General features: G+C 38.3%; 1 protein-coding gene across 1 annotated transcript in view; it reads left to right on the top strand.

Annotated features, from left to right (window-relative positions):
- Positions 1–26286, top strand: part of C5H10orf67 (chromosome 5 C10orf67 homolog) — a 135257-nt gene that overhangs the window by 61349 nt on the left and 47622 nt on the right. The window contains exons 9-11 of the mRNA XM_066386560.1: positions 9047–9106; positions 10059–10235; positions 12098–12202. Coding sequence (XP_066242657.1) covers positions 9047–9106; positions 10059–10235; positions 12098–12202 — 342 coding nt within the window. The remainder of the gene's footprint in view (positions 1–9046; positions 9107–10058; positions 10236–12097; positions 12203–26286) is intronic.

Below are 26286 nucleotides of genomic sequence, written 5' to 3' on the forward strand. Positions count from 1 at the left end.
GCTTTGTAGTCTGGTTGATATGAGGGGAGGTTAAGCTTCATGCAGGCATTGAGACTTCCATCTATTGTGATCGTAGGTTGGTCTTACCATTCTTTAGATGTGAGAAAGACTGCTCACATGCACACGTAGAGCCAAACATTGTCAGTACAGCAATACTCACATGCCGCAGTGTATGGTATGTGACGGGAAGCATGCTCTAAGATTTGACAATCAGTTGGTCCGTGGGTTGAAGATTTTTAATTTCTACCCACTTGTGTTTGCTCGCCAACTCTGCTTGCTGTTGTGCAAGTCTTTCCAAATCTTCATTCAGTGACTTGAACTTATTCACCCACATGTCTGAGGCCTTCAGGTCAGCAGCTTGTACCTCAAAATCTCTGATGGAAACACCAGGGATGTAACTCAGGTCAGTGCAGGTCAGCGCTGTCCACTGCACACTCGTGTGGATGGGTGATGAACTTAAAAAGATGAGTACGCTCACGAAATTCTCCAAAGCGCACTTTGAATGACTTTAGGAGATTAGATATGAAGCCCGCTAGCTGCTGGAGATCAAGATGTTGAGCAGGGTCACTTGCTGTGCATGCATCCTTAAACTCTCCCAGTTTTTCAAAGTGTAGTAAACGACCTGTTTTAATGTTGGCAATAAAGAGTTCCAGCTTGTTTTCAAATGCAAACACTGCTTGTTGAAGGGATAAGACTATATATATTTCCAACACCTTGCATTTTCACATTGAGCTGGTTCAGATATTTAGTCATGTCCACAAGATAGTAGAACTTCAGGAGCCACTCAGTGTTAGCTAACTCAGGATGCTCGATGTTTTTCATTTCAAGAAAAGTCCGGATTTCACTGACAAGTCACGAAACAGCTGAGCACCTTTCCTCTTGACAACCAACGCACATTGCTGTGCAGAAGCAGACCAGGATAATTATTCCCAACTTCATCCAGCAGTGTTTTAAACTGGCGATTACTTAAAGCTCGGGCAACAATAAAATTGACCACCCAAATAACCAGTGACATCACCTCCCAAGCTGCTCACCACACATCTGAGCACAGAGCGCCTCCTGATGTAGGATGCAGTGAAAACTTAGGATGGGTCTCTTTTCATGTTCACTAAGAAGTGCTGCAAATCCTCTGCTTCTCCCTACCATGCACGGAGCACCATCAGTACACACTGAAATAAGTTTATCCATCCGTAGATTTTTTCTTTAGCGAACTCAATGAAAGACTTGAATAAATCCTCCCCTCTTGTTGTCTCTTTCATAGGCAAAACAGCAAGACTTTCCTCACGTAGTGTGTCACCGACAGCATACCTTGCAATCACTCTGAACTGGGATAAATGGCTTATGTCTGTTGACTCATCCAAAGCAAGAGAAAAGAATGGTGCTGCATTTATGGCCTTCACTTGTGTTGCCTCAATTTGATTTCCCATCATGATGGTACGATCGTGAACAGTTCTTGCCGACAGAGGCATGTCTTTTATTTGTTTATCTTGTCTTTATACGAAAAGTCATCAAAAAGTTCATTGGCAACATCAAGCATGAATGTTTTGGCATACTCCCCATCTGTGAATGGCTTTCTGTTTCTCACAGCTGCTAAAGCATCAGCAAAGCTAGCCGAATTCCAGTCACCTTGTTGGGACCAAACACGGAGTTGCTCTGACTAGCTTGCACTCTGCACAGTAGCTCTTGACATGCTTTCTTCCTGCTGTCTCCTGCTGGATATTTCGATGCAAATGTAGTATGGCGTGTGTCGAAGTGCCGCTTTATATTTGACCATTTCATCTATGCAATTTTATCATTACATATTAGACACACTGCAGAACCTGCTCTCTCCACAAAGGCAAAGTCCTCTGTCCATTCCTGCTGAAAAGTACAATACTCCTCATCTATTTTTCTTTTAGCCATCTTCTTCATCAAAAGGGTTTCTGCAATTAGCTAGCTGACTACTTGATTAAAAGGAGGAAAGTTTACTTCCTGACCTCACAACGACACGTGTACCTTATGCATTATCCAATAAAAATTTGTTGTCCCGAAGGACAGCTGTGATTGGCTCCAGCCACCCGCAATCATGAACATGAGTGGTAGGAAGTGAATGGATTGTAATACATGAGAATGTTTTATATTTTTAAGTTATTATTTTTTTTATTAAAGATTTGTCTGTGAGCCAGATGCAGCCATCAAAAGAGCCACATCTGGCTCGCGAGCCATAGGTTCTTGACCCCTGGACTAGAACTTTTATTCACTGCTGGTGGGAATGTGAAACATACAGCCACTTGGGAAAATATTTTGACAGTTAAAAAAAATAGTGAATCTATATCTATCCTAAGATCTGGCAATTTGACTAATAGGTATTTATCAAAGATAAATAAATGCATATAGTCACATAAAGCCTTGTATATAAATGCTTATAGCATATTTATTTGTAAAAACCAAAACTAGAAATAGCCCTGATGTTTATTAATAGATGAATGATAAATAAGTTGTAGTTTATCTGTCCATGTGAATACTGCTCAGCAGTAAAAACAGTGCTTTGTTCCTATGAACAGTAACAAGGATGATCTCAAAATTGTGTACAGTGAAAAAAGCCAAACAAAATGAAAAAAACACATTTGTATGGTCCAATTTATTTAAGATGCTCAGAAATGCAAACTAATATTTAATGACAGAAGCAGATCAGTGGTTGCCTAGTCATGGGGGAGGAAAGTGGAGAACATTGCCTTACAAAGAAGCATAAGGATAACTTTGGGAGTGGCAGATTTGTTCATTATCTGGATAACAGTGATAACTTTACAAGTCACAAAGTTGACAAAGTATGAGTATCCAAAATATATAAATACCTTCTAAAAATTAATTTAAGAAAAGACATATCATCCAATAGAAAAATCAGCAGAGTCAAAAAGTGGTCATTCCGATGAGGAATGTACAAAAATATATCTATCTTCATTAATGATCAGTGAAACAAAGTTAAATCATGAAGAAATAATTATTACTCACACCAGACAGATTGGTTTAAAAAAATTAGTCTTGGCCCTGGCCGTTTGGCTCAGTGGTAGAGCGTCGGCCTGGCGTGCAGAAGTCCTGATTCCCGGCCAGGGCACACAGGAGAAGCGCCCATCTGCTTCTCCACCCCTCCCCCTCTCCTTCCTCTCTGTCTCTCTCTTCCCCTCCCGCAGCCGAGGCTCCATTGGAGCAAAGATGGCCCTTGGCCTCTGCCCCAGGTGCTAGAGTCGCTCTGGTCGCAACAGAGCGACGCCCCGGAGGGGCAGAGCATCGCCCCCTGGTGGGCAGAGCATCACCCCCTGGTGGGCGTGCCGGGTGGATCCCGGTGGGGCGCATGCGGGAGTCTGTCAGTCTCTCCTCGTTTCCAGCTTCAGAAAAAAAAAAAAAAAATTAGTCTTACTGTATATAGTAAGTGCTGGCAAAGTTGTGAAGCAATGGATACTTCCACTTGATGGTAGCAGTAAAAGTTTGTAGAACTGCCTTTGACAATTGTTTAGGAAATTATCAATGTTTTAATGGTGTTATTAAAAAGATTGGTGGTGTTTCTTTCTTAAATGTTTGCTAGATTTCACCAGTGAAGCCATCTGGGCCTACATTTTCTTTATGTAAAGCTTTTTGATAATAGATTTATTTTCTTTAATAGCTATTCATATTTTCTATTTCATTTTATACTAGTTTTGTTAGTTTGTATTATTCAATTCACCTATTTAATTTGATTATGATTTTTTTGCTATGAGGTTTTCCATAATATTCTTTTATTATTCTTCTAATATCTGTGGAATCTGAAATAATAAATCTTATTTTATTCTGATTTTAGTAAATTATGCTTTACTATAATTACTATAATTTAGTATAGTAATTTAATTTACTATATAGAATATATAATATACTATATATAATTTAGTAAATTATGTAAATTTTAGTAAATTGGGGATTATCAATTTTACTGATCTTTTCAAGATATTAGTTTTGCCTCTATTTTCTCTATTGTTTTTTATTTCATTGATGTGTGCTCTGATCTTTATTCTTTTCCCTCTTCCTTACTTTTCATTTACTTGCTCTTTTTCTGCCTTCTTAGTATGGAACCTAAATTTGGTCACTGATGTCAGACTTTCTATGAATTTTTAATATGAGCACTTTAAGCTGTTCATTTTGCTCTCAACATTCACTTTCATCACTCAAATTTTGATTTCATGTCTTTTCATTCAGTTTGAAATATTCTTTAATTTCTGATTTTTTTGTGATTTAAAACTATGTCAATTTATAAATATTAGTGATTTTTAGATATATTTTTTGTTATTGATTTGTAGTTTAGTTTCATTTTGATCAGAGAACATTCCCTATGTGATTTAAATCTTTTAAAATTTATTGACAGCTATTTAATAGCCAAAGAGCAGATAATCTATCATGGGACTGTACTATTTATTCTTGAAAGTCATTTGTGTTCTGCAGTTGTTGGGTTCTATCAGTTAGTTTAAGGTAATAATAGTGCTTTTCAGGTTTTTAAATTTTTTGCCTATTTCTATCAATTACTAAAAGAGAGAGGTGTTTTTATTTCTAAATAATATTGCCAATTTTTACTTTATGTATTTTAAATGTCTGTCATTAGGCAATACACATTTATAATTGTTATGTCTTCCTATGAATTAGTCCTTTTAATCATTTCCTTTGATATAATTCTGAGTTAATACTGTTTCCTTTCTTCAGCACTTTAGAAATCTCATTTTACTATCTTTGAGCTGCCATCAGTGTCAGTTAATAGTCTTGTCACTCAAAAGTTAGTTCACATATTATCAGATATTCGTATGTTGAGTATTTTTGGACTTTATGAGAATTATAAATGTTATGTGGTGTTTTGTTGTTGTTGTTTTTGTTTGTTTTTTGTATTTTTCTGAGGTGAGAAGTGAAGAAGCAGAGAGACAGACTCCCGCATGCACCGGACGGGGATCCACCCGGCATGCCTACCAGGGGGCGATATTCTGCCCATCTGGGACATTGCTCCATTGCAACCCGAGCCATTCTAGCGCCTGAGGTGGAAGCCATGGAGCCATCCTCAGCACGCGGGCCAACTTTGCTCCTATGGAGCCTTGGCTGAGGGAGGGGAAGAGAGAGACAGAGAGGAAGGATAGGGGGAAGAGTGGAGAAGTAGATAGGCGCTTCTCCTGTGTGCCCTGGCTGGGAATCGAACCCGGGACTTCCACACACTGGACCGACGCTCTACCACTGAACCAACTGGCTGGGGCTATTATGTGTTATTTTTTAAAATCAGGTCATTATTTGATTGGACTCCATCCGCAGGCTCTATCTCACCTGCAATGGGAGGCAATTTAAATCTCAAATCTCAGTCAATCTTTGAGCCTTAGCTTGACTCCAAGCCTGGCACAAGTGTTAGCCAGAGATTTGGGTGGGGTTTACACTGAGAATTGAGGCACCCCAGTCCGGCTTTCCTTGGGGTTTGCTGCTTCCCCAAGGAATATGATTGTCCTGAACTCTATCCTCAGCCATCCTGCCAGCTGCCAGTTTCCTATCATTATTTTAGTTCTTCACCTCTCAGGCTGGGTGCCAAATTAAAAGCCATAAAAGTGGGAAATTCCATTCTTTGGAGTGCTGACTTCCCTCAAAAATCTGTCTGCTTTTGATATTTTTCCATTACCTTCATATAGCTGTTTTTAAAAACATTTTTTTCCAAAGTTTATAGTTGTCATCTGTGGGAGGGTTGGTTTATAACAGCTACTTGGCCATGACCAGAAACATAACTGTCCCAGAATGTCTTCCTAATATAAATATTATCATGTCACATCCCCATGCTTAAAATTATTCAATGATATTGCATTGGATTTAAAATAAAATTCAAACGTTGCACCTTCTCCTTGATCTTAGCACACCCGTCCTCATGGCATCTTCTCTTTCCTGCACTCTTAGTGCTCTTCCTCCCACCTTTTAAACAATACTTTCTTTTCTAGAGCAGTTTTAGACTCACAGAAAAATCCAAGGGAAGCTATAGAGATTTCCCCCACACCTTTCATCCGGCTTCTTCCCACTTCTCACATGATTACTTCATTTCATTCTTTTGATCTCAGCCAAAATGCCGTTCTCTTCTTTCCTGGCTGCTTCCTCTAAATTAGTTCCAACTGCATGGAGCTTGCTTCATTGTCTATTTGCTTATCACTGTGCATTTGACACTTAGGATAGTATCTGGCATACGGTATGCACTCAATAGATACTTTTTTTAAATGATTGAGGGATGATTTATTCAGTATTTCTAGCAACTTTTTATATTGGTATGGAGAAAATTATTTTTAAGGCATTATAATGGAGGTGAATTCTAACATTAGCTTTGAATTCAAACCCACTGAGATTACCTAAAGACAGTCCTTTGTGGACATGAGTTACTGTCCTCCCAGACACCAAGATTTCATGATCTAGAATTGTGTTCTGTTGAATTCTGATTTATCAGTAAGGAAGAAATATTTTTGAAAATACATTACAGTTGATGTTAAGACACCAATGACATTAATGGTTAGATGTATCTCCCATCATTTTTTAACTTCATAATAAGATTACTCAGAATTAGAATCACTGGCATTACTTATAAATTCATATTATTAAAATATTAATATTATTGAAGCATATATTTTTTTAATAATTTTATTTTTTTAATGAGACGACATCAATAAATCAGGATACATATATTCAAAGATAACAAGTCCAGGTTATCTTGTCGTTCAATTATGTTGCATACCCACCACCCAAAGTCAGATTGTCCTATGTCACCTTCTATCTTGTTTTCTTTGTGCCTCTCCCCACCCCCTATCCCTCTCCCATTCCCCCCCCCCCCCCGTAACCACCACACTCTTATCAATGTCTCTTAGTTTCACTATTATGTCCCACCTACGTATGGAATAATACAGTTTCTGTTTTTTTCTGATTTACTTATTTCGCTTCGTATCATGTTATCAAGATCCCACCATTTTGCTGTAAATGTTCCGATGTCATCATTTCTTATGGCTGAGTAGTATTCCATAGTGTATATGTGCCACATCTTCTTTATCCAGTCATCTATTGATGGGCTTTTTGGTTGTTTCCATGTCCTGGCCACTGTGAACAATGCTGCAATAAACATGGGGCTGCATGTGTCTTTACGTATCAATGTTTCTGAGTTTTTGGGATATATACCCAGTAGAGGGATTGCTGGGTCATAAGGTAGTTCTATTTTCAGTTTTTTGAGGAACCACCATACTTTCTTCCATAATGGTTGTACTACTTTACATTCCCACCAACAGTGTATGAGGGTTCCTTTTTCTCCACAGCCTCTCCAACATTTGCTATTACCTGACTTGCTAATAACAGCTAATCGAACAGGTGTGAGGTGGTATCTCATTGCTGTTTTGATTTGCATTTCTCTAATAGCTAAAGAAGATGAGCATCTTTTCATATATCTGTTGGCCATTTGTATTTCTTCCTGGGAGAAGTGTCTATTCATATCCTCTTCCCATTTTTTTATTGGATTGTTTGTTTGTTTGTTGTTGAGTTTTATGAGTTCTTTGTATATTTTGGATATTAGGCCCTTATCTGAGCTGTTGTTTGAAAAAATCATTTCCCATTTAGTTGGCTTTCTGTTTATTTTGTTATCAGTTTCTCTTGCTGAGCAAAAACTTCTTAGTCTGATGTAGTCCCATTCATTAATTTTTGCCTTCACTTCTCTTGCCATTGGAGTCAAATTCATAAAATGCTCTTTAAAACCCAGGTCCCTGAGTTGAGTACCTATGTCTTCTTCTATGTACTTAATTGTTTCAGGTCTTATGTTTAGATCTTTGATCCATTTTGAATTAATTTTTATACAGGGGGAGAGACTGTAGTCCAGTTTCATTCTTTTGCATGTGGCTTTCCAGTTTTCCCAGCACCATTTATTGAAGAGGCTTTCTTTTCTCCATTGTGTGTTGTTGGCCCCTTTATCAAAAATTATTTGACTATATATATGTGGTTTTATTTCTGGACTTTCTATTCTGTTCCATTGGTCTGAGTGTCTATTTTTCTGCCAATACCATGCTGTTTTGATTGTCGTGGCCCTATAATAGAGTTTGAAGTCAGGTATTGAAATGCCCCCAGTTGAAGCATATATTAATAAAAAAATTTTGTCATTTGTGATGACATGATTAGACTTTGAGAAAATAATGCAAAGTGAAATAAGTCAGACAGAGAAAGAAAAATACTGTATTATCTTACTTAGTGTGGAATCTATAACAAAAACAAAATAAACCAAACTCATAAATGCAGAGAACAAATTGGTGGTAGCCAGAGGAAGGAGGTGAGGGTGGGTTAAATGGGTGAAGGTGATCAAAGTTATGAACTTCCAGTTATAAATAAGTCATGGGAATGTATAGCAAGATGCCTGTGGCTAATAATACTGGATTATATATTTGAAAGTTGCTAAGAGAGTATATCTTAAAAGTTCTCACAAAAAAAATAATTGTAACTGTGTAGTGATGGATATTAACTAGAATTTTTGTTGTGATCATGCTGTACACCCAGAATTAATACAATGTTGTATGTTAATTACATCTCAATTTAAAAATATTGATCATATGTCTTATATGCTGGAAATTAAAATTGACCTTTTAAATTATAATTTTATTCATTACATTATTAAAGTTTGACTATTAAATTATCTGAATTTTTAAAAATAATCTTAGAAGGCCTGAGATCTATAGCTATTTCAATAATATATAAAACAAATGATCACTTCATTAGCAAATAATGCATGTTTCTCTATAATCTCTATTATGCTTAAAGCTATGAACAAATGTTAATGACTTCAAATAATTACAATTGTGTCTGTTTCTGTTTACTTCTCTTGTATGCATTTTTTTAGGTAGAAATTAATTTTTCTTCCAATTCACATTCAACATTATAACTTATTTTCCCATAATAATTTTGATAGTCAAATGGTTTAAGATGCTACTCTTTCCTTGCTTAAGGAAGTTTATAAAAAATTCTCTTTTTTTAATCTATGCAAACTAACAAATCATACTGGCATTTAATTTCACAGCTTAATAAACAAAAAGAAGAAATGGAGATGAGAAAAAAGGTAAGGAGCACAAGTATCAAGGTTTACATTTAAGTACTTTTTTATTTCTTTTATTCTGTGCCTCTCTTGATTTGGCACCTGGGTTAAAGAGTCTATCCAGAGCCTGCAGATTTATACAACTCTCTGAGTTTGAAAGAACAGATGCTGAACAGTGAGGCTAGCTGCATGAATGGGAGACCAGGAGACAGTGCTGAGCACTGTGTGAAGGCAGAGTGGGTGAGCCTGGTCCAGGGAGTGGGAATGGCACCCCCTCCTGTGCTGTGCTCAGGCTCAGCCTCTGTCCCCTCACTCCTCCCCTCCATCTCCCCACCTGCTTACAAATAAGATACAAACTTCAAGCTACCACATCACCCCCCTCCACTTTTCTGGGTGCTTCAAGAAAACATTGATCTGATGTTATGTTTTTCTTTCTTTCTTTTTTTTTTTTACAGAGACAGAGAGAGAGGGATAGATAGGGACAGACAGGAACAGAGAGAGATGAGAAGCATCAATTATTAGTTTTTTGTTGTGACACCTTAGTTGTTCATTGATTGCTTTCTCATATGTGCCTTGACCGTAGGCTTTCAGTAGACCAAGCAGCCCCTTGCTCAAGCCAGCGACCTTGGGTCCAAGCCAGTGAGCTTTTCCTCAAGTCAGATGAGCCCGCGCTCAAGCTGGCGACCTCGGGGCCTCGAACCTGGGTCCTCCGCATCCCAGTCAGATGCTCTATCCACTTCGCCACCGCCTGGTCAGGCTATGTTTTTCTCTTTACACTAATATCAATAGGCGGAGTGGGGGAAAAAGTTCCACTTGCTAATTAAATCATGCCAGGAGGAGGGGGCTTTGTGAGACGGGGAGCAAGAACAGATCCAAGTCCCTTGGGACGAAACACTTGAACCCTGCAATTTCAGTTCAGGGCATAGGGGAAAAAGAAAGGGACATGTTTCTGAAGAGTGAAGTGAGCATAACAAAGTTGGTTCTTTCTGTGTGCCAGAGCTTGAAATTGGTGAAGGAGAAAGAGGCTGCTGTGTTTCCGTGGCCCTCACCATCCAGGATTTTAGCCAGGACTGGATCTGTTTCCAGGCCATACTCTGTCTTCGTCACTTCAGAGAATGTTAAGACCAACAGAGTTAAGACTCCAAGGATGTCCTCAAAGCAAGAGTACCCTGCGGTAAGAACTGCTCTCATAGCCACCCCCTTTGACACCTTCATCTGCACAGGGGATCTGTTCTGTTAGCAATATTGCAACCACATGTCCCACTTCACTTCCAGCATCAGCAAGGTCGACAATCTCAGCACATGGATTTCCCCTACTTCCTGTATCACCTGGGCAGTGGCTCTGGCTGCTCTTCTCTGCACCAATAGATCCTATTAGATCCCTTAACCTTCCCAAGAGGACGCTACCGCTCTTGCCAGATTAGTGGTTCATTTTGCTTAGTCACTAAGCTTTAGTAGCTCTCTATTGAATTAGCATGATAGAGAATCCATATTCCAAGTACTTTATAGGGTGTATAATTGCTAACTTGTTACTGCCCTATATCTACCAGAAATTTACTGAAGGTTCCCCAAAGGACATGGAGGAGTACAGAGGAGAGTGTTTGCTCGTAGTATTCTAAATCAACACCTGTATTAAATCACACTGTCAGAGCCATGCATGCAAAAATTATCTGCTATGGCTGTGCCTATCCACCTTCCCCCCAAGTAGTCACAATTGCTTTTGCTGGATCTGTGGCAGTACCATTGTTCTACATAAGGGACACATCAAGAAGTAGCTCTGTGATGTTAATTCAGTGTTGGCTTGTGTGGACATTGCTGAGGCGTTTTACTGTGCCTCCCTTTATAATGGTCTCATGGGGAACTCTCTTCTGCCCTTAGTCTTGGAAATACTCGTATTTTTCTGAGCAAATGATCTTTCCTGTGAGCATTGTGTAGCTCAGGGGTCTCCAAACTTCTTACACAGGGGGCCAGTTCACTGTCCCTCAGACCGTTGGAGGGCCAGACTATAAAAAAAAACTATGAACAAATCCCTATGCACACTGCACATATCTTATTTTAAAGTAAAAAAAACAAAACAGGAACAAATACAATATTTAAAATAAAGAACAAGTAAATTTAAATCAACAAATTGACCAGTATGTCAATGGGAACTATGGGCCTGCTTTTGGCTAATGAGATGGTCCATGTGCTCCTCTCACTGACCACCAATGAAAGAGGTGCCCCTTCCGGAAGTGTGGCGGGGGGCCGGATAAATGGCCTCAGGGGGCCGCATGCGGCCCGCGGGCCGTAGTTTGGGGACCCCTTGGTGTAGCTAATGAAGGCTACATAAGGTTATACAGGCTTTTTTCACATTGAGTCTTAGGAAGCTTAGAAGCCCATTGGTGACTCATCAAGCTGATGCATAGCACTTCACAGAAAGATTCTTTCCACCTGCACCTTTGATTCCCCATACTCTGTCTTATTTCTGCACATTTCCATGTTCTTCCTCCTTCTCCCACAGGGGGCAGAATGAGCCTCTGATCACTCAGGGCAAGGAAGAGCAGAGCAGAAACCTGCTCCTGCGTCCTCCCTGCTCCAAACTGGCACAGAAAGATGGGGGCCTCGTGCATTCCAACTCCCCAGGCAGATGGCTCACCGCTGGTACCCAACGGAAGGATGAGACCACAGGGAAAGAGGCCAGCCTGTTATACTAGTGCAAGTGACTCCCCTAGATCTGAGAAAAAGCATTGTCCTCTAAAAGGATTTCTATCTTGTAGAAAGTTAGGAATTACAGACAACTGGAAACCAATGTAATATCCAAAAGAGGAGAATGATATTTGAGGGGAAACTTGACACATGACTGGCCAGCACTTGCATCCTAGAAGTAAGATTTTTAGAATCCAGATCTTAGGAAGTTGTTTTGTTTTCACACACACACATACACACACCCAGAGAGAGAGAGAGAGATAAAGAGAGAGACAAGTTTCTAAACAAAACAAAGAACCAAACCAAAAAGAACCCTGCCTAAATGTGAAGTGCTGCCTGCTGCCTGGGCAGGGAGAGCAGCCCCTGGGCGGGGGACTCCAGGCCAAGCCTGGGACAGAGGGAGCCTGTGGTGGAGGCAGCGTGCTGCTGCAGCCGGCTTTGTCAGCACTGCAGCAGGTCCAGGGCAGAGCTCTGCTCCAAGGCTCAGAGATGAACGGGGCGGGGGGGGGGGGGGGGGGGGGGGGGGGAGGCTAGATGGCAGCAGCAGGGAGGAGCTGCCACCATTTCTGCAGCAAGCCCAGGGCTGTAACTCAACCCTAGAATTCTAGTTTAGAAGCTACACTGTCTGTCCTCAAGTAACAAATCGAAATTGAGTCTCCAAAATCACAGCCACAAGAGGCAGAAGTACAGCCTGTTCTTACCCACAGAAAATGCACAAGAAAGGAAAGAAAAAGGCAGACAGGATCTTTGAGAAAGTGTCATTTCAATAGAATTTTCTCTTAGTGTGACAGTTTCTCCTTCTGACCGTAATGGTGGTCATCTCACTGTTTCCAAAGCATAACTGTACATTTTGTCACCTGGATAGACTCTGAAATTAATGTGTAACTATCAGCACAAATTGAATTGGGGGAGGGGAGAGATGACGAAAGCTGTTGTTTACATCTTTATATTCAATTGATTTTACAGTGTAATGTAGTTTACAAGTTCACCATTATTACTAGCATATACACTTTCGTTGTTAATAATAATTCTGTTATTATAAGGGCCCCCTTATATCACCTTCCCATAAGGTCTATTCTTCACTATAGATTAACTGTATGTATATGTGCTCTGGTTATTATTTCTCTGTTTCTCTCTTTTAAATATTTTATTATATGGAGGTATCTGGACATCTTAAAATGATCTTTAAAGGTTTTATAATGTTTAGCACATGTACATGACCAAACAGAGAGTTTGCTACAGGAACTTTTAAATCAGTCATTTAACTTATCCAATTAATCATACTTATTTTTTGAAATCTGTGTCATTTGGTGGGAACAGCACACATGCTTCGCTTGGTGGAGTACACAGTGATAAACTGGCTGTTTAGCCAGTCTAAAAAGCGCGATATGAACATTGCTGTCTGATTTCTATTTATGAACAATTTCACAACTTAAAATTTGTATTTGTACAATGTTTTGTGCAAAGTTTATTTTTTGATATCTGTAAAACATTTCAAATACTAAGGTTTCACATAACAAGGTTAAATGGGAGTTCCAGGTCCCCTACCTCACCCCTCAGGCAGGGTAATTCGTTAATTAAGGTTGCGCCCAGTGAATGCTTCCCTGGAAGATTGCTGAGCCTCCACAGGGTAACGTGCTATGCTGATGGAACATATGGTGTGTGCTTAGATCTGCAGAAAACATCAGGACCCTTCTGTGTGGGAAATGGGACATAGGACAAAGTCAATCATGTTTCCATTCTTAAAGTTCACACAATTCAAACCAATCTGTATATTCTACAAGGCTTTAATAAAAACTCTAGAACATTCTTTTTTCATTCAAGAATTGTTAGGTGAAATATTTTTGCAGTAGTTTTATAATTATAACCACAGTCATCCAACAAGCTAGTAATTTTTTTAAATTACTATTATAGGATATAAAATTATTATTATAGGTATATAGCATTATAGGCTAGGTGGGTAAGGGAAAAATCTTTCCCCTGAAACTTCCCATTCCTCTCCTCTGCAACTAAGTTGCACATGAAGTTTCAAACAAATGCCATTAGAAAAGAAAATAATTTCATCTCTTCATTGTTTCATTATTTTATTCTTTTTCTGCCCCTTGGATTGGTTTGATAAAACTGGCACTTAATAGTTCTGCAGAACATTGTGGGAAAGCCAACATTATGCTCATTGTTGATGTGGTCACTGGAGGTGGTGCAGATATATAGAGACAGGACATTCTGGACACGTGCATGGTCTTCAGAGATTGTCAAAGACTATTTACTGTATTTTGATAGATTGAGTTGACACAAAAGACTCTCCCTTACATTAGATCTTTGTCTCATAATATGGATATCCTTAAGATATAGAGATAATTGAAAACATACACTATAATTACTTATTTTTAAATCAAAAGTTTCACTTATATTAAAACAAATTTATCTTTAGATTCTTCTCTAAGAGAATTGAAATTAAAAATCTGAGTAATAGCCTATTTAAAATACAACTGAGCCTGGGCCGAGTAGCTCAAGGTTGTGGGTTTGACCCCTGTTCAGGGCACACACAAGAATCAACTAATGAATGCATAAATAAGTGAAACAACAAATCAGTGTTTCTCTATCTCTCTCGCTCTTTTTTTTCTTTCCCTCACATCTCTTTCTCTCTAAAAATTAATAAATAAAAATTTAAAAATAAAACTCAACTGAAGATGGCTTTTACTTTCTACAGTATTCTGAGTAGTTTGATGACTTTCAGTATATTTGGAACTGAAAATATTTTAGTGAAAATAATATGTAAACTTGTTGCACAAGTGAAAAATTCTATTTGCTAAAATCACTTGAGAGATTTTATGCTTTATTTTACTCGTAGGATTTATATTTTAGTATCATTTAACTTAAGGACCTAAGTAAAATATTACCATGGAAATAAGGAAAAGATAAATTTAAGATCTGTATTAATTTCTGTTCTTCCTTAGACATTTTCAGTCATGGGGGCAGATGCTAGGTCCTGACCACATGTAATGTCAGCTTGGTGATAGTAGAAGAAATGTCGTCATTGACTTTTGGGAGCACCCAAGCCTGCCATCTTACCTCTCACTGTGAGCTGTTGCTTTAGTCCATCTGCCTGGGTTTCAGCTGTGGGTTTTTCCTCTGTTCCCATTGGGAGTTGAGGTCAGTCTTGAACACTAGGTCATTTGGCCAAAATCCTGTCACTGCCCAGATGGGGGACTTGCCCCTGAAGAAGAGTGAACAATCTGACATGCTGTCACTCCTCCTAATTGCCGTCATGCTATATATATGGCAGTTCTGTCACCTGGTGTTGGGAGTTCTGTCATAGAACTGCTTCCGTACTGACACGCAAGGCCGGAATCAAGCCTCAGGTGGCCACAGTCTTTGGACACTGGCATTGGACTGCTGGCTACCCTCTTCGAATTCAGCACTACCAACTTGTCTATTTCCCAGCTCTGATTTTTTCCAGGGCCAGAGTCTCCAGGGCCCAGTTTTCTCCTCACACCGAAGGGTATGTTTATGTATGTTACAACAGACCTCAGCTTTTTTTGGAAATGTTTTTCATGGAGGGGGGTATTTACACTTTTCTTCATTGGGTGCCCTTTGTTTTCCTTTCCTCAGTGTACCTCTTCTTGTTCATCAAGAAAACATGAACTTTAAAGAAAAAGTTATTTGTTTTTCTCTTAAATATTCATTATTATGGGCCCTGGACAGTTGGCTCAGTGGTAGAGCATCGGCCTGGTGTGCAGAAGTCCCGGGTTCGATTCCCGACCAGGGCACACAGGAGAAGTGCCCATCTGCTTCTCTACCCCTCCCCCTCTCCTTCCTCTCTGTCTCTCTCTTTCCCTCCCACAGCCCAGGCTCCATTGGAGCAAAGATGGCCCGGGCGTTGGGGATGGCTCCTTGGCCTCTGCCCCAGGCGCTAGAGTCACTCTGGTCGCAACAGAGCGATGCCCGGAGGGGCAGTGCATCGCCCCCTGGTGGGCAGAGCGTCGCCCCCTGGTGGGCGTGCCGGGCGGATCCCGATGGGGCGCATGCGGGAGTCTGTCTGACTGTCTCTCCTCGTTTCCAGCTTCAGAAAAATCCAAAAAGAAAATACAAAAAAAAATACACACAAAAAAAATTCATTATTATGTATTACTCCTAACTTGCAGATCTGCTCAAACTAATCAGTGATAGCTCACTGAATTGATTGAATGCTAGTCAAATCTAAAGAGTTCTTAAATTTTGTTTGCCAGTGCAACTCTATTACCATATCAAGGTACACTTTTATTTAGGCTTTTAAAATTTTTGAAAATAGTTTGAGGATGTCCTTCACTAATCTGAAGTGGGATTCATTCCTTTGTTGAATATATAAGTATATCTAAATATCAGGAACAGAAAAGCAGGTTACCTACAACCAATGTCCTGAATAGTTATGGAGTCCAGTTCATCTAATGGCTGAAAGTGTGTGGTGAGCCCATATTTGGTTTCATGCCGCCAGAATTAGTGAGCATCTGTCTCAGGTTCCCTGGGGTGTGCTCTAGTTGAGAATATGCAAGTGGGTTCTGATTAAGATACACAGCATTTTCTGGTTTGCATTAAATAAGAACAAGCATATTTTAAAATTAATCATATATTAAAATTAGAAAGATTTCACTGCACAATTTTACATTCTTACACCACCATTGGAAGAGCTAGGAGAAAAAGTATTAGCTAAGCAACAACAAAAAAAAAGATTTCAGAAAGCACCCAAACAGCTGGTTGATAGGGATCAATAAAAAGTCAGTACAACTTCTAGGTACCTTTGGAAATCTCCTACCAAATAGCTTTGTCTCAACAGTAAGGAGACTGTTTCTTGAATGCTTTCCTGAAAGTCACTATGAAACTCATATCACCAAGTCCATTTATCTTGCTTTTAATGCCTTTGCATAATCTTTCCAATGTTTCCAACAAAAGTATAGTTCTTTGAAATTCCTGACACATTGTATCCTTCAAAAATTTTTAAGTTTAATGTAAATATTTTCAAGTAACAATACTGATGTAATTTGTCATAGCAAGATTTGCATTTGACACCTTTATTTATACCATTTCTTTTTTTTCTTCCATTTCTACCATTTCTGGCATTTTTATTTCTTTATGTAGACCTAAGTTTCTGTCTGGTATCCCATTCCCTTCTCCTGAAAACCCTTTTTTTTAATTTACAGGTTTTGGGGTTTTTTATCAACATTTATTTTATTCAGAAAAATGAAATTTAATGGGGTGACATAGATCAATAAGAGTACATAGGTTTCAGGTAAACATTTTTATAGCATTGAACTGTTGATTGCGTTGTGTGCCCATCACCCCAGTCAAATCATTTTCCGTCACCTTATATTTAACAGTTATTACTGATACTCATCAAGTGCTGTACTCTCCTTGCGAGTCAATGAAAGATCAGTAATGTGTGCCAATATTTGTTTGCAGTGGGACTACTTCCGCCTCAGAACATACACATCTCTGATGAATGGTATAAAAGATTCAGGGTGTCTTGGGATCCTTCACCCTCTCCTGTTCTTGGGTATAAAATTGTGTATTAAGCAATGGGTAAGGAAGCACCTTTATCATCATAGAAATGCACTGGAGAGTTATTTGGGTTTGAGAGTATTCTTTGTTGCATCTCCTATGATTTGACTCTATTGGCAATTCAGTTATCATATCAAGTCCTCTTTGATCAGAGGTAGTGTTTATGGCAATAGCATTTTTTTATAAATAAATTTTTATTAATGTTAATGGAGTGACATCAATAAATCAGGGTACATATATTCAAAGAAAACATGTCCAGGTTATCTTGTCATTCACTTATGTTGCATACCCATCACCCAAAGTCAGATTGTCCTCCGTCACCCTCTATCTAGTTTTCTTTGTGCCCCTTCCCCTCTCCCTCCTTCCCTCCTGTGCTCCCCCTCCTCCCCACCCCCGGTAACCACCACACTCTTATCCATGTCTCCTAGTCTTGTTTTTATGTCCCACCTACGTATGGAATAATGCAGTTCTTGTTTTTTTCAGATTTACTTATTTCACTCCGTATAATGTTATCAACATCCCACCATTTTGTTGTAAATGATCCAATGTCATCATTTCTTATGGCTGAGTAGTATTCCATAGTGTAAATGTGCCACATCTTCTTTATCCAGTTCTTCTGTTGAAGGGCTTTTTGCTTGTTTCCATGTCTTGGCCACTGTGAACAATGGTGCAGTGAACATGGGGCTACATGTGTCTTTACGTATCAATGTTTCGAGTTTTGGGGGTATATACCCAGTACAGGGATTGCTGGGTCATAAGGTAGTTCTATTTTCAGTTTTTTGAGGAACCACCATACTTTCTTCCATAATAGTTGTACTATTTTACATTCCCACCAACAGTGAATGAGGGTTCCTTTTTCTCCACAGCCTCTCCAACATTTGCTGTTACCTGTCTTGTTGATAATAGCTAATCTAACAGGTGTGAGGTGGTATCTCATTGTAGTTTTGATTTGCATTTCTCTAATAACTAATGAAGATGAGCATCTTTTCATATATCTGTTGGCCATTTGTATTTCTTCCTGGGAGAAGTGTCTGTTCATGTCCTCTTCCCATTTTTTTATTGGATTGTTTGTTTGTTTGTTGAGTTTTATGAGTTCTTTGTATATTTTGGATATTAGGCCCTTATCTGAGCTGTTGTTTGAAAATATCATTTCCCATTTAGTTGGCTGTCTGTTATTTTGTTGTCAGTTTCTCTTGCTGAGCAAAAACTTTTTAGTCTGATGTAGTCCCATTCATTTATCTTTGCCTTCATTTCTCTTGCCTTTGGAGTCAAATTCATAAAATGCTCTTTAAAACCCAAGGTCTATGAGTTTAGTACCTATGTTTTCTTCTATGTACTTTATTGTTTCAGGTCTTATATTTAGGTCTTTGATCCATTTTGAATTAATTTTAGTACAAGGGAACAAGCTGTAGTCGAGTTTAATTCTTTTTCATGTGGCTTTCCAGTTTTTCCAGCACCATTTGTTGAAGAGGCATTCTTTTCTCCATTGTGTGTTGTTGGCCCCTTTATCAAAAATTATTTGACCATATATATGTGGTTTTATTTATGGACTTTCTATTCTGTTCCATTGGTCTGAGTGTCTATTTTTCTGCCAATACCATGCTGTTTTGATTGTCGTGGCCCTATTATATAGTTTGAAGTCAGGTATTTTAATGCCCCCAGCTTCATTTTTTTTCCTTAGGATTGCTTTGGCTATTTGGGGTTTTTTATATTTCTATATAAATCTGATGATTTTTTGTTCCATTTCTTTAAAAAATGTCATTGGAATTTTGATGGGAATTGCATTAAATTTATAAATTGCTTTGGGTAATATGGCCATTTTGATTATATTTATTCTTCCTATCCAAGAACAAGGAATATTTTTCCATCTCATTGTATCTTTTTCTATTTCCTTTAACAATGCTTTGTAGTTTTCGTTATGTAGGTCCTTTACATTCTTTGTTACGTTTATTCCTAGGTATTTTATTTTTTTTGTTGCAATCATGAAGGGGATTATTTTTTTTTGAGTTCATTCTCAAATGTTTCATTGTTGGCATACAGAAAGGCTATGGACTTTTGTATGTTAATTTTGTATCCTGCGACCATACTGTATTGGTTTATTGTTTCTAGTAATCTTTTTGTGGAGTCTTTGGGGTTTTCGATGTATAGGATCATACCATCTGCAAAAAGTGATACCTTTACTTCTTCTTTTCCGATATGGATGCCTTTTATTTCTTTCTCTTGTCTGATTGCTCTGGCCAGAACTTCTAGCACCACGTTAAATAAGAGTGGAGAGAGTGGACAACCCTGTCTTGTTCCTGATTTCAGAGGGAAAGCCCTCAGTTTTATGCCATTTAATATGATGTTGGCTGATGGTTTATAATATATGGCCTTTATCATGTTGAGATATTTTCCTTCTATACCCATTTTGTTGAGTATCTGAAACATAAAGTTGTGTTGTCTTTTATCGAATGCCTTTTCTGCATCTATTGATAAGATCATGTGGTTTTTGTTCTTTGTTGTGTTGATATGGTGTATTATGTTAACCGTTTTACATATGTTGAACCATCCTTGAGATTCTGGGATGAATCCCACTTGATCATGATGTATTATTTTTTTAATATGTTGTTGTATTCGATTTGCCAATATTTTGTTTAGTATTTTAGCATCTGTATTCATTAGAGATATTGGTCTGTAGCTTTCTTTTTTGGTGCTGTCCTTGCCAGGTTTCGGTATGAGGGTTATGTTGGCCTCATAAAATGTGTTTGGAAGTATTGCTTCTTCTTCAATTTTTTGGAAGACTTTGAGTAGAATAGGAACCAAGTCTTATTTGAGTGTTTGATAGAATTCATTAGTATAATCGTCTGGGCCTGGACTTTTATTTTGGGGGAGGTTTTTAATAGTTTTTTCAATTTCTTCCCTGCTAATTGGTCTGTTTAGGCTTTCTGCTTCTTCATGACTCAGTCTAGGAAGGTTGTATTGTTCTAGGAATTTATCCATTTCTTCTAGATTGTTGAATTTGGTGGCATATTGTTTTTCGTAGTTTCTACAATAATTCTTTGTACATCTATGATGTCTGTGGTGATTTCTCCTCTTTCATTTTGGATTTTGTTCATATGAGTCCTTTCTCTTTTTTTCTTGGTGAGTCTTACCAAGGGTTTGTCAATTTTGTTGATCTTTTCAAAGAACCAGATCCTTGTTTTATTAATCTTTTCTATAGTTTTTTTGTTCTCTATTTCATTTATTTCTGCTCTGTTTTTTCTTATTTCCTTTCTTTGGCTGGTTTTGGGTTGTCTTTGTTCTTCTTTTTCTAGTTCCTTAAGGTGTGAAGTTAAGTGGTTCACTTGGGCTCTCTCTTGTTTGTTCATATATGCCTGAAGTGATATGAACTTCCCTCTTATCACTGCTTTTGCTGCATCCCATACATTCTGATAGGTCATATTGTCATTTTCATTTGTCTGTATATATCTTTTGATTTCTGCGCTTATTTCTTCTTTGACCCATTCATTTCTTAAAAGTATGTTGTTTAGTTTCCACATTTTTGTGGGGGTTTTTTCCCTCTTTTTTGCCATTGAATTCTAGTTTCAAGGCTTTATGATCAGAAAATATGCTTGGTACAATTTCAGTTTTTCTGCATTTGCTGATGTTATTTTTGTGGCTCAACATATGGTCAATTCTTGAGAATGTTCCATGTACACTAGAGAAAAATGTATACCCTGTTGCTTTGGGATGAAGTGTCCTGTAGATGTCTATCATATCCAGGTGCTCTAGTGTTTCATTTAAGGCCAATATATCTTTAATGATTCTCTGTTTAGATGACCAATCTAGAGCTGTCAGTGGTGTATTGAGGTCTCCAAGTATGACTGTATTTTTGTCAGTTTTTGTTTTTAGGTCAATAAGTAGCTGTCTTATATATTTCGGTGCTCCTTGGTTTGGTGCATATATATTAAGAATTGTTATGTCTTCTTGATTCAGTGTCCCCTTAATCATTATGAAATGACCATTTTTGTCTCTGAGTACTTTTTCTATCTTGTAGTCAGCATTATTAGATATGAGTATTGCTACACCTGCTTTTTTTTGGATGTTATTTGCTTGGAATATTGTTTTCCAGCCTTTCACTCTGAATTTGTTTTTATCCTTGTTGCTTAGATGTGTTTCTTGTAGGCAGCATACACTTGGATTTTCTTTTTTAATTCATTGTGCTACTCTGTGTCTATTTATTGGTGAGTTTAATCCATTTACATTTAGTGTAATTATTGACATTGTGGGTTCCCTATTGCCATTTTATAAATTGCTTTCTGTTAGTTTTGTATCTTGTTTCATTCTTCTCTTTTGTTTTTCTATCATTTGTTTTTGTTTGTTTGTATTCCATACTTCTTTCTTATGTTGCTACCTTTTTTAAGTCATGTGCTTCTGTGGTGTTTTTTTCAAGGGTGGTTACCATTAAGTAATGAAAAGGGTACCTATCATGTTCATTGTAGTACCCTATCTAATGAGTGTTTCTGCACTTCATCGTCCTTTGCTACTGTTAATCTCCGTTCTCTCCCCTTTTCCTTGCTTTTGTTGTCACAGTTTAAATTTGGTTTTATTGTGTTCTTGGTGGAGCTTTTACTTGTGGCTTTGTTTTGTTTTGTTCTTTGTATCTGGTTGGAAAACCCCCTTTAGTATTTCCTGGAGTGGGGATTTTCTGATGATAAATTTCCTCATCTTTTCTGTATTTGTGAATGTTTTCATTTCTCCTTCCTATTTGAAGGATAGCTTTGATGAGTATTGTATTCTTGGCTGAAAGTTCCTCTCTTTCAGGGCTTTAAATATTGGGGTCTACTCTCTTCTAGCTTGTAGAGTTTCTGCTGAGAAATATGATTATAATCTATTAGGCCTTCCTTTATGTGTTGTATTCTTCTTTTCACTGGCTGCCTTGAGAATTTTTTCTTTGTCGTTGATTTGTGCCATTTTCACTGTGATGTGCCTTGGAGTAGGTTTGTTGTGGTTAAGAAAACTTGGTGTTCTGTTTGCTTCTTGAATTTGAGGCTTTTTAGTTCTTTCCACAAGCTTGGGAAGTTCTTGTCTATTATTTGTTTGAATATATTCTCCATTCCATTTTCTCTCTCTTCTCCCTCTGATATACCTATTATTCTTATGTTATTCTTTTTGATGGAGTCAGACAATTCCTGTAGGGCTTTCTCATTTTTTTTAATTTTTGAGTCTCTCTCTTCTTCTCTCTGTTGTGCCTGAAGTTGCTTGTCTTCTATGTCACTAATCCTACCTTCTATCTGGCCTGTTCTATTAGCTAAGCTTGTTACCTCGTTTTTCAGTTCTTGAATTGAGTTTTTCATCTCTGTTTGATTTATTTTTATAGTTTCAATTTCCTTGGTAATATATTCTTTGTGTTCATTGAGTTTTTTTCTGAGCTCCCTAAATTGCCTTCCTGTGTTTTCTTGTATATCTCTGAGTATTTTTAGGATTTCTATTTTAAATTCTCTGTCATTTAGCTCCAAGGTTTCCAATATATTAAATTTTTTCTCCATAGATTTTCCACATCTATCTGTGCTACTTCTCTATCTTTTTTATCCATGATATTCGATTTCCTTTTTCTTAATGGCATCTGAGGGTGGTCTTATTGATAGCACTAATGATAATTAATAAAGAATAAAAAGTAAAAAGAAAAAAAGTAAAAAAAAATGGAAAAAAATTTTTGAAAAAAAGAACACAAAAGAACCCAATAATAGTTTATTATTTCCTTCCCTTTTCTTTCTTCTCTTCCCCTCCTTCTTCTTCCTCCTTAGGAAAATATCAGGATGAACTGTGAATTATATTATGCTAAATGAAACAAAAACTGCCTATAATGGAGGGCCTGAGTTGGGGGGAAGTGTTCAAGGGACTAAAAAGGAAGTAGGGACCCACAAAATGAAAAGAAGGAAAAAATTGGGGTCAAGTATAAAATGATTTGCTTGTAAGTGATGGTTGACTAAGAGATATAATGAGAGGGATAAGAGGGAAACAAGAAAAAGGAAAAAAAAAACTATTGTATTAAGTGGAGCAAAAACAATAAAATGGAGATCCTGGGTTGGGAGGAATGCTAATGAGTTAAAAAGCAAAGTAAAAAGCACCCAAAATGCCACACACAAAAAAACTTGAGTCCCAAATTAAATAATTTGTTCGTGATTGAGGATTGAATGAGAGGAAAAGTAAAAGGAGAAAAGAAGAAACTAATAGAGAGGGAGAAATAAGAAAAAGGGGAAAAGGAAAAGAAGAAAAAAGAAAAAAGAGAGAGAGAGAGTTAAGAGTTTTGGAGTGTAATCCTCATGGAGAGTAAGGAAGAAGAAAAGAAATAAAATGTAACACTTATGGGTAGTGTAGTTCAAGAAGAAGACAGAATAAGACAGGCAGAGAATAAAAGGACCAAGGTGGAGGAAATAGAAATAATAATAATAAAGGCAAGAAGATGAAAGAAACAAAAAAATAGTGGAACAAAGTATAAAGTCTGTGGATTTTTCTTGATTTTGAGAGGTTAACTTCTTCCTTTTTCTTTCCTCTCCCTCTTCCTGGTTGGTGACTCTGTACCCCAGGCTCTGCCCCTGTGGCATGCTTAGGTAGAGATTTGCAGTTGATGAGACTCTACTGCGATGTCATATATTAGGCTTCAGTCTCGTTGGTAGTCTAGGTTTGTTAGCATTTGCAGGCTCCAACAATGAGAGAGTCCATTTTCCCGGAGCCTCTCTCCTAGTCTCTCCTTCCTGAATTAGCAGCCTGATGATCCAGCTATGAGGCTGCTACTGCCACTGCCTCTACCTGGGGAGTAAGAGGATCAAAGAGCTGGCAAATCCCCACTCTATCCCTACTCAATGCAGGGCTCTGGGTAAGGCTCTGGCAGTCAGAGCCACCAGCGTGATCAGGTGGGGCTGGGAGCCAATTGCTCTCAAGGTGACTTTCTATGAGCCTCCAGGCCTGTTCAGCACGCCTAGCACTCTGTGGGACCACTCTTCCCAGGCTTTTCGCACTTTGTAACCTGTTTTGGCTGGGAAGAAGATGCCCTAGTCACTGCCTGCAGTACAGGAGGTCTTAACAGCTGCCAAGTCCCTTTTTTTAGCGTATATCTCTGAGTATGAAAGCTCTGCCAATCAGAAGTTGCCCCCACCCCTTTAGCAAGAGGCACTAAAAAATATCACGCCTCTTATCTTAGATGGCTGAACTGAGAGAGATCTTGTCAATTAGAGCCACGTAGGTCAGTTGGGAGGTGAGCAGACTGTGGGTTAAGCTAATTTCAGCGATTGGATCCGCCTATCTGCTCCAGGAAGGGCTGCAAGCTGCCTGCGTGCCCCTCCCCCGATGCTTGATTGTTAGCTTGAATGGCTGGGTGAGGCGCCCCACCTGCCCAGAGAAGCTCGGGCGTAGGGAAGTTCGCTTTGGCGCACTCCCCGCACACCGACCACTAGCAGCTGCTGCTCGTGGCACGCCGGCGGTTGCTCGCGTGGGCTGATTCACCACAGGCACACTCTTTCCTCGGCTTGAATGAACATCCCTGCGGCAGCCTAGCTTCCTCCACACCCTTAACCCTGCCCCCCACTCTCAGTTACAAGTGAAAGCAGCCTTTGCTCAGGTTAGTGAGGAAGGCAGAGTGTTCCTTTGTTCGACTTATTTCCTTCAGGGTTGATTATATATTTAGTCAATTTTTTGCTCGACCCTACCTTCGCCTTCAGTGTGTGGTACTCCTGGACGCTCCAAGGATAGATTTTTCTGTCTCTGGTTGATGAACTTGTTGAAATTTTGGGGAGATTTGTTGGTCGCGCTCCTCCTGGCACCATTTCTTTGATGTCCTGCAGTTCTTATAGTACAGGAGGTCTGTTGGCAATTAATTTTCTCAGCTTTTGTTTGTCTCGAAAAACATCCTTATTTTGTCTTTTTTTTTTTTTTGAGAGAGAGAGAGAGAGAGATAGAGAGATAGAGGCTGGGAGAGAGACAGAGAGACAGAAACATTGAACTGTTCCTGTATGTGCTCTGCCTAGGAATCAAACCAGCAACCTCTGTGGTTCAGGACAACACTTCAACCAACCAAGTTATCCTTGTCTTCATTTTTTATAGAACTTTTCTGAGTGTTAAAGTCTGGGCTGACTGTTTTATTTTAATATTTTGAAGATGTTATTCCATTGTTTTTGTTTTTTTTATCTTGCATAGTTTTCAACAAAAAGAACTCTATAAATTTTCACTTGTTTTATTAATACATCTTTTACTTTGGAATGCCTTCAAGAGTTTATCATTGCTTTTCAACAGACTATAAAGTTCTTTGGCTTTTGTTTCTTTCTCTTGCTTTTTCACTCTCTCTCTCACTCTCTCCTGATTAAACTTCTGGAATTATTGGTTTGATGTATTTTATTAGCCTTGGCCATCATTTCAATGATCTCTTTTGCCTCATTCTCTCTTCTTTCTTTTCTGAGACTCCAATTACATCTACATTAGATTCTTTGATATTGTCCCACTACTCTTGGCTGTTCTACTTAGTAATTTTGAATTATGTTTTCCTCTTTGTTTCACCTTGGGGAGTTTCTTTTGACCTACCTTCAAATTCACTAATTGTTTTCCTCGACAGTATTGAGTGTACTGATAAATCCATTAAAGAAATTTTTCATCTTTGGGATTGCCTTTTTTATTTCTAGTGTTCCCATGTGACTCTTTTTTATATTTTTTCCATCTCTATGCTGAAATCCCTTATCTATTATGTACTATGCATGTTGTTCATCTTTTATCCTAGGTTCTATAACACTTGAATTATAGTTATTTTAAAGTCCTTATCTGATAGTTCCAAGATCTGAGTCATCTTTGACTCTGGTTCTGTTGATTGCTTTGTCTCCTGGCAATAGGTTATTTTCTCCTTGCCCTTTTGTGTGTCTCATAATTTTTTATTGAGTGCCAGACATCATGTGTAGAGATTAAAGAGTATTCATACCTGAAAATAGCATACCTCTTATATCAGACTGTTTACATAAGGGCTGAGCCAGTATAGCCAGTTGTGTTGAGTTGATTTTGGT

Source organism: Saccopteryx leptura, chromosome 5, assembly GCF_036850995.1.
Source record: "Saccopteryx leptura isolate mSacLep1 chromosome 5, mSacLep1_pri_phased_curated, whole genome shotgun sequence".
Lineage (NCBI taxonomy): Eukaryota > Metazoa > Chordata > Mammalia > Chiroptera > Emballonuridae > Saccopteryx > Saccopteryx leptura.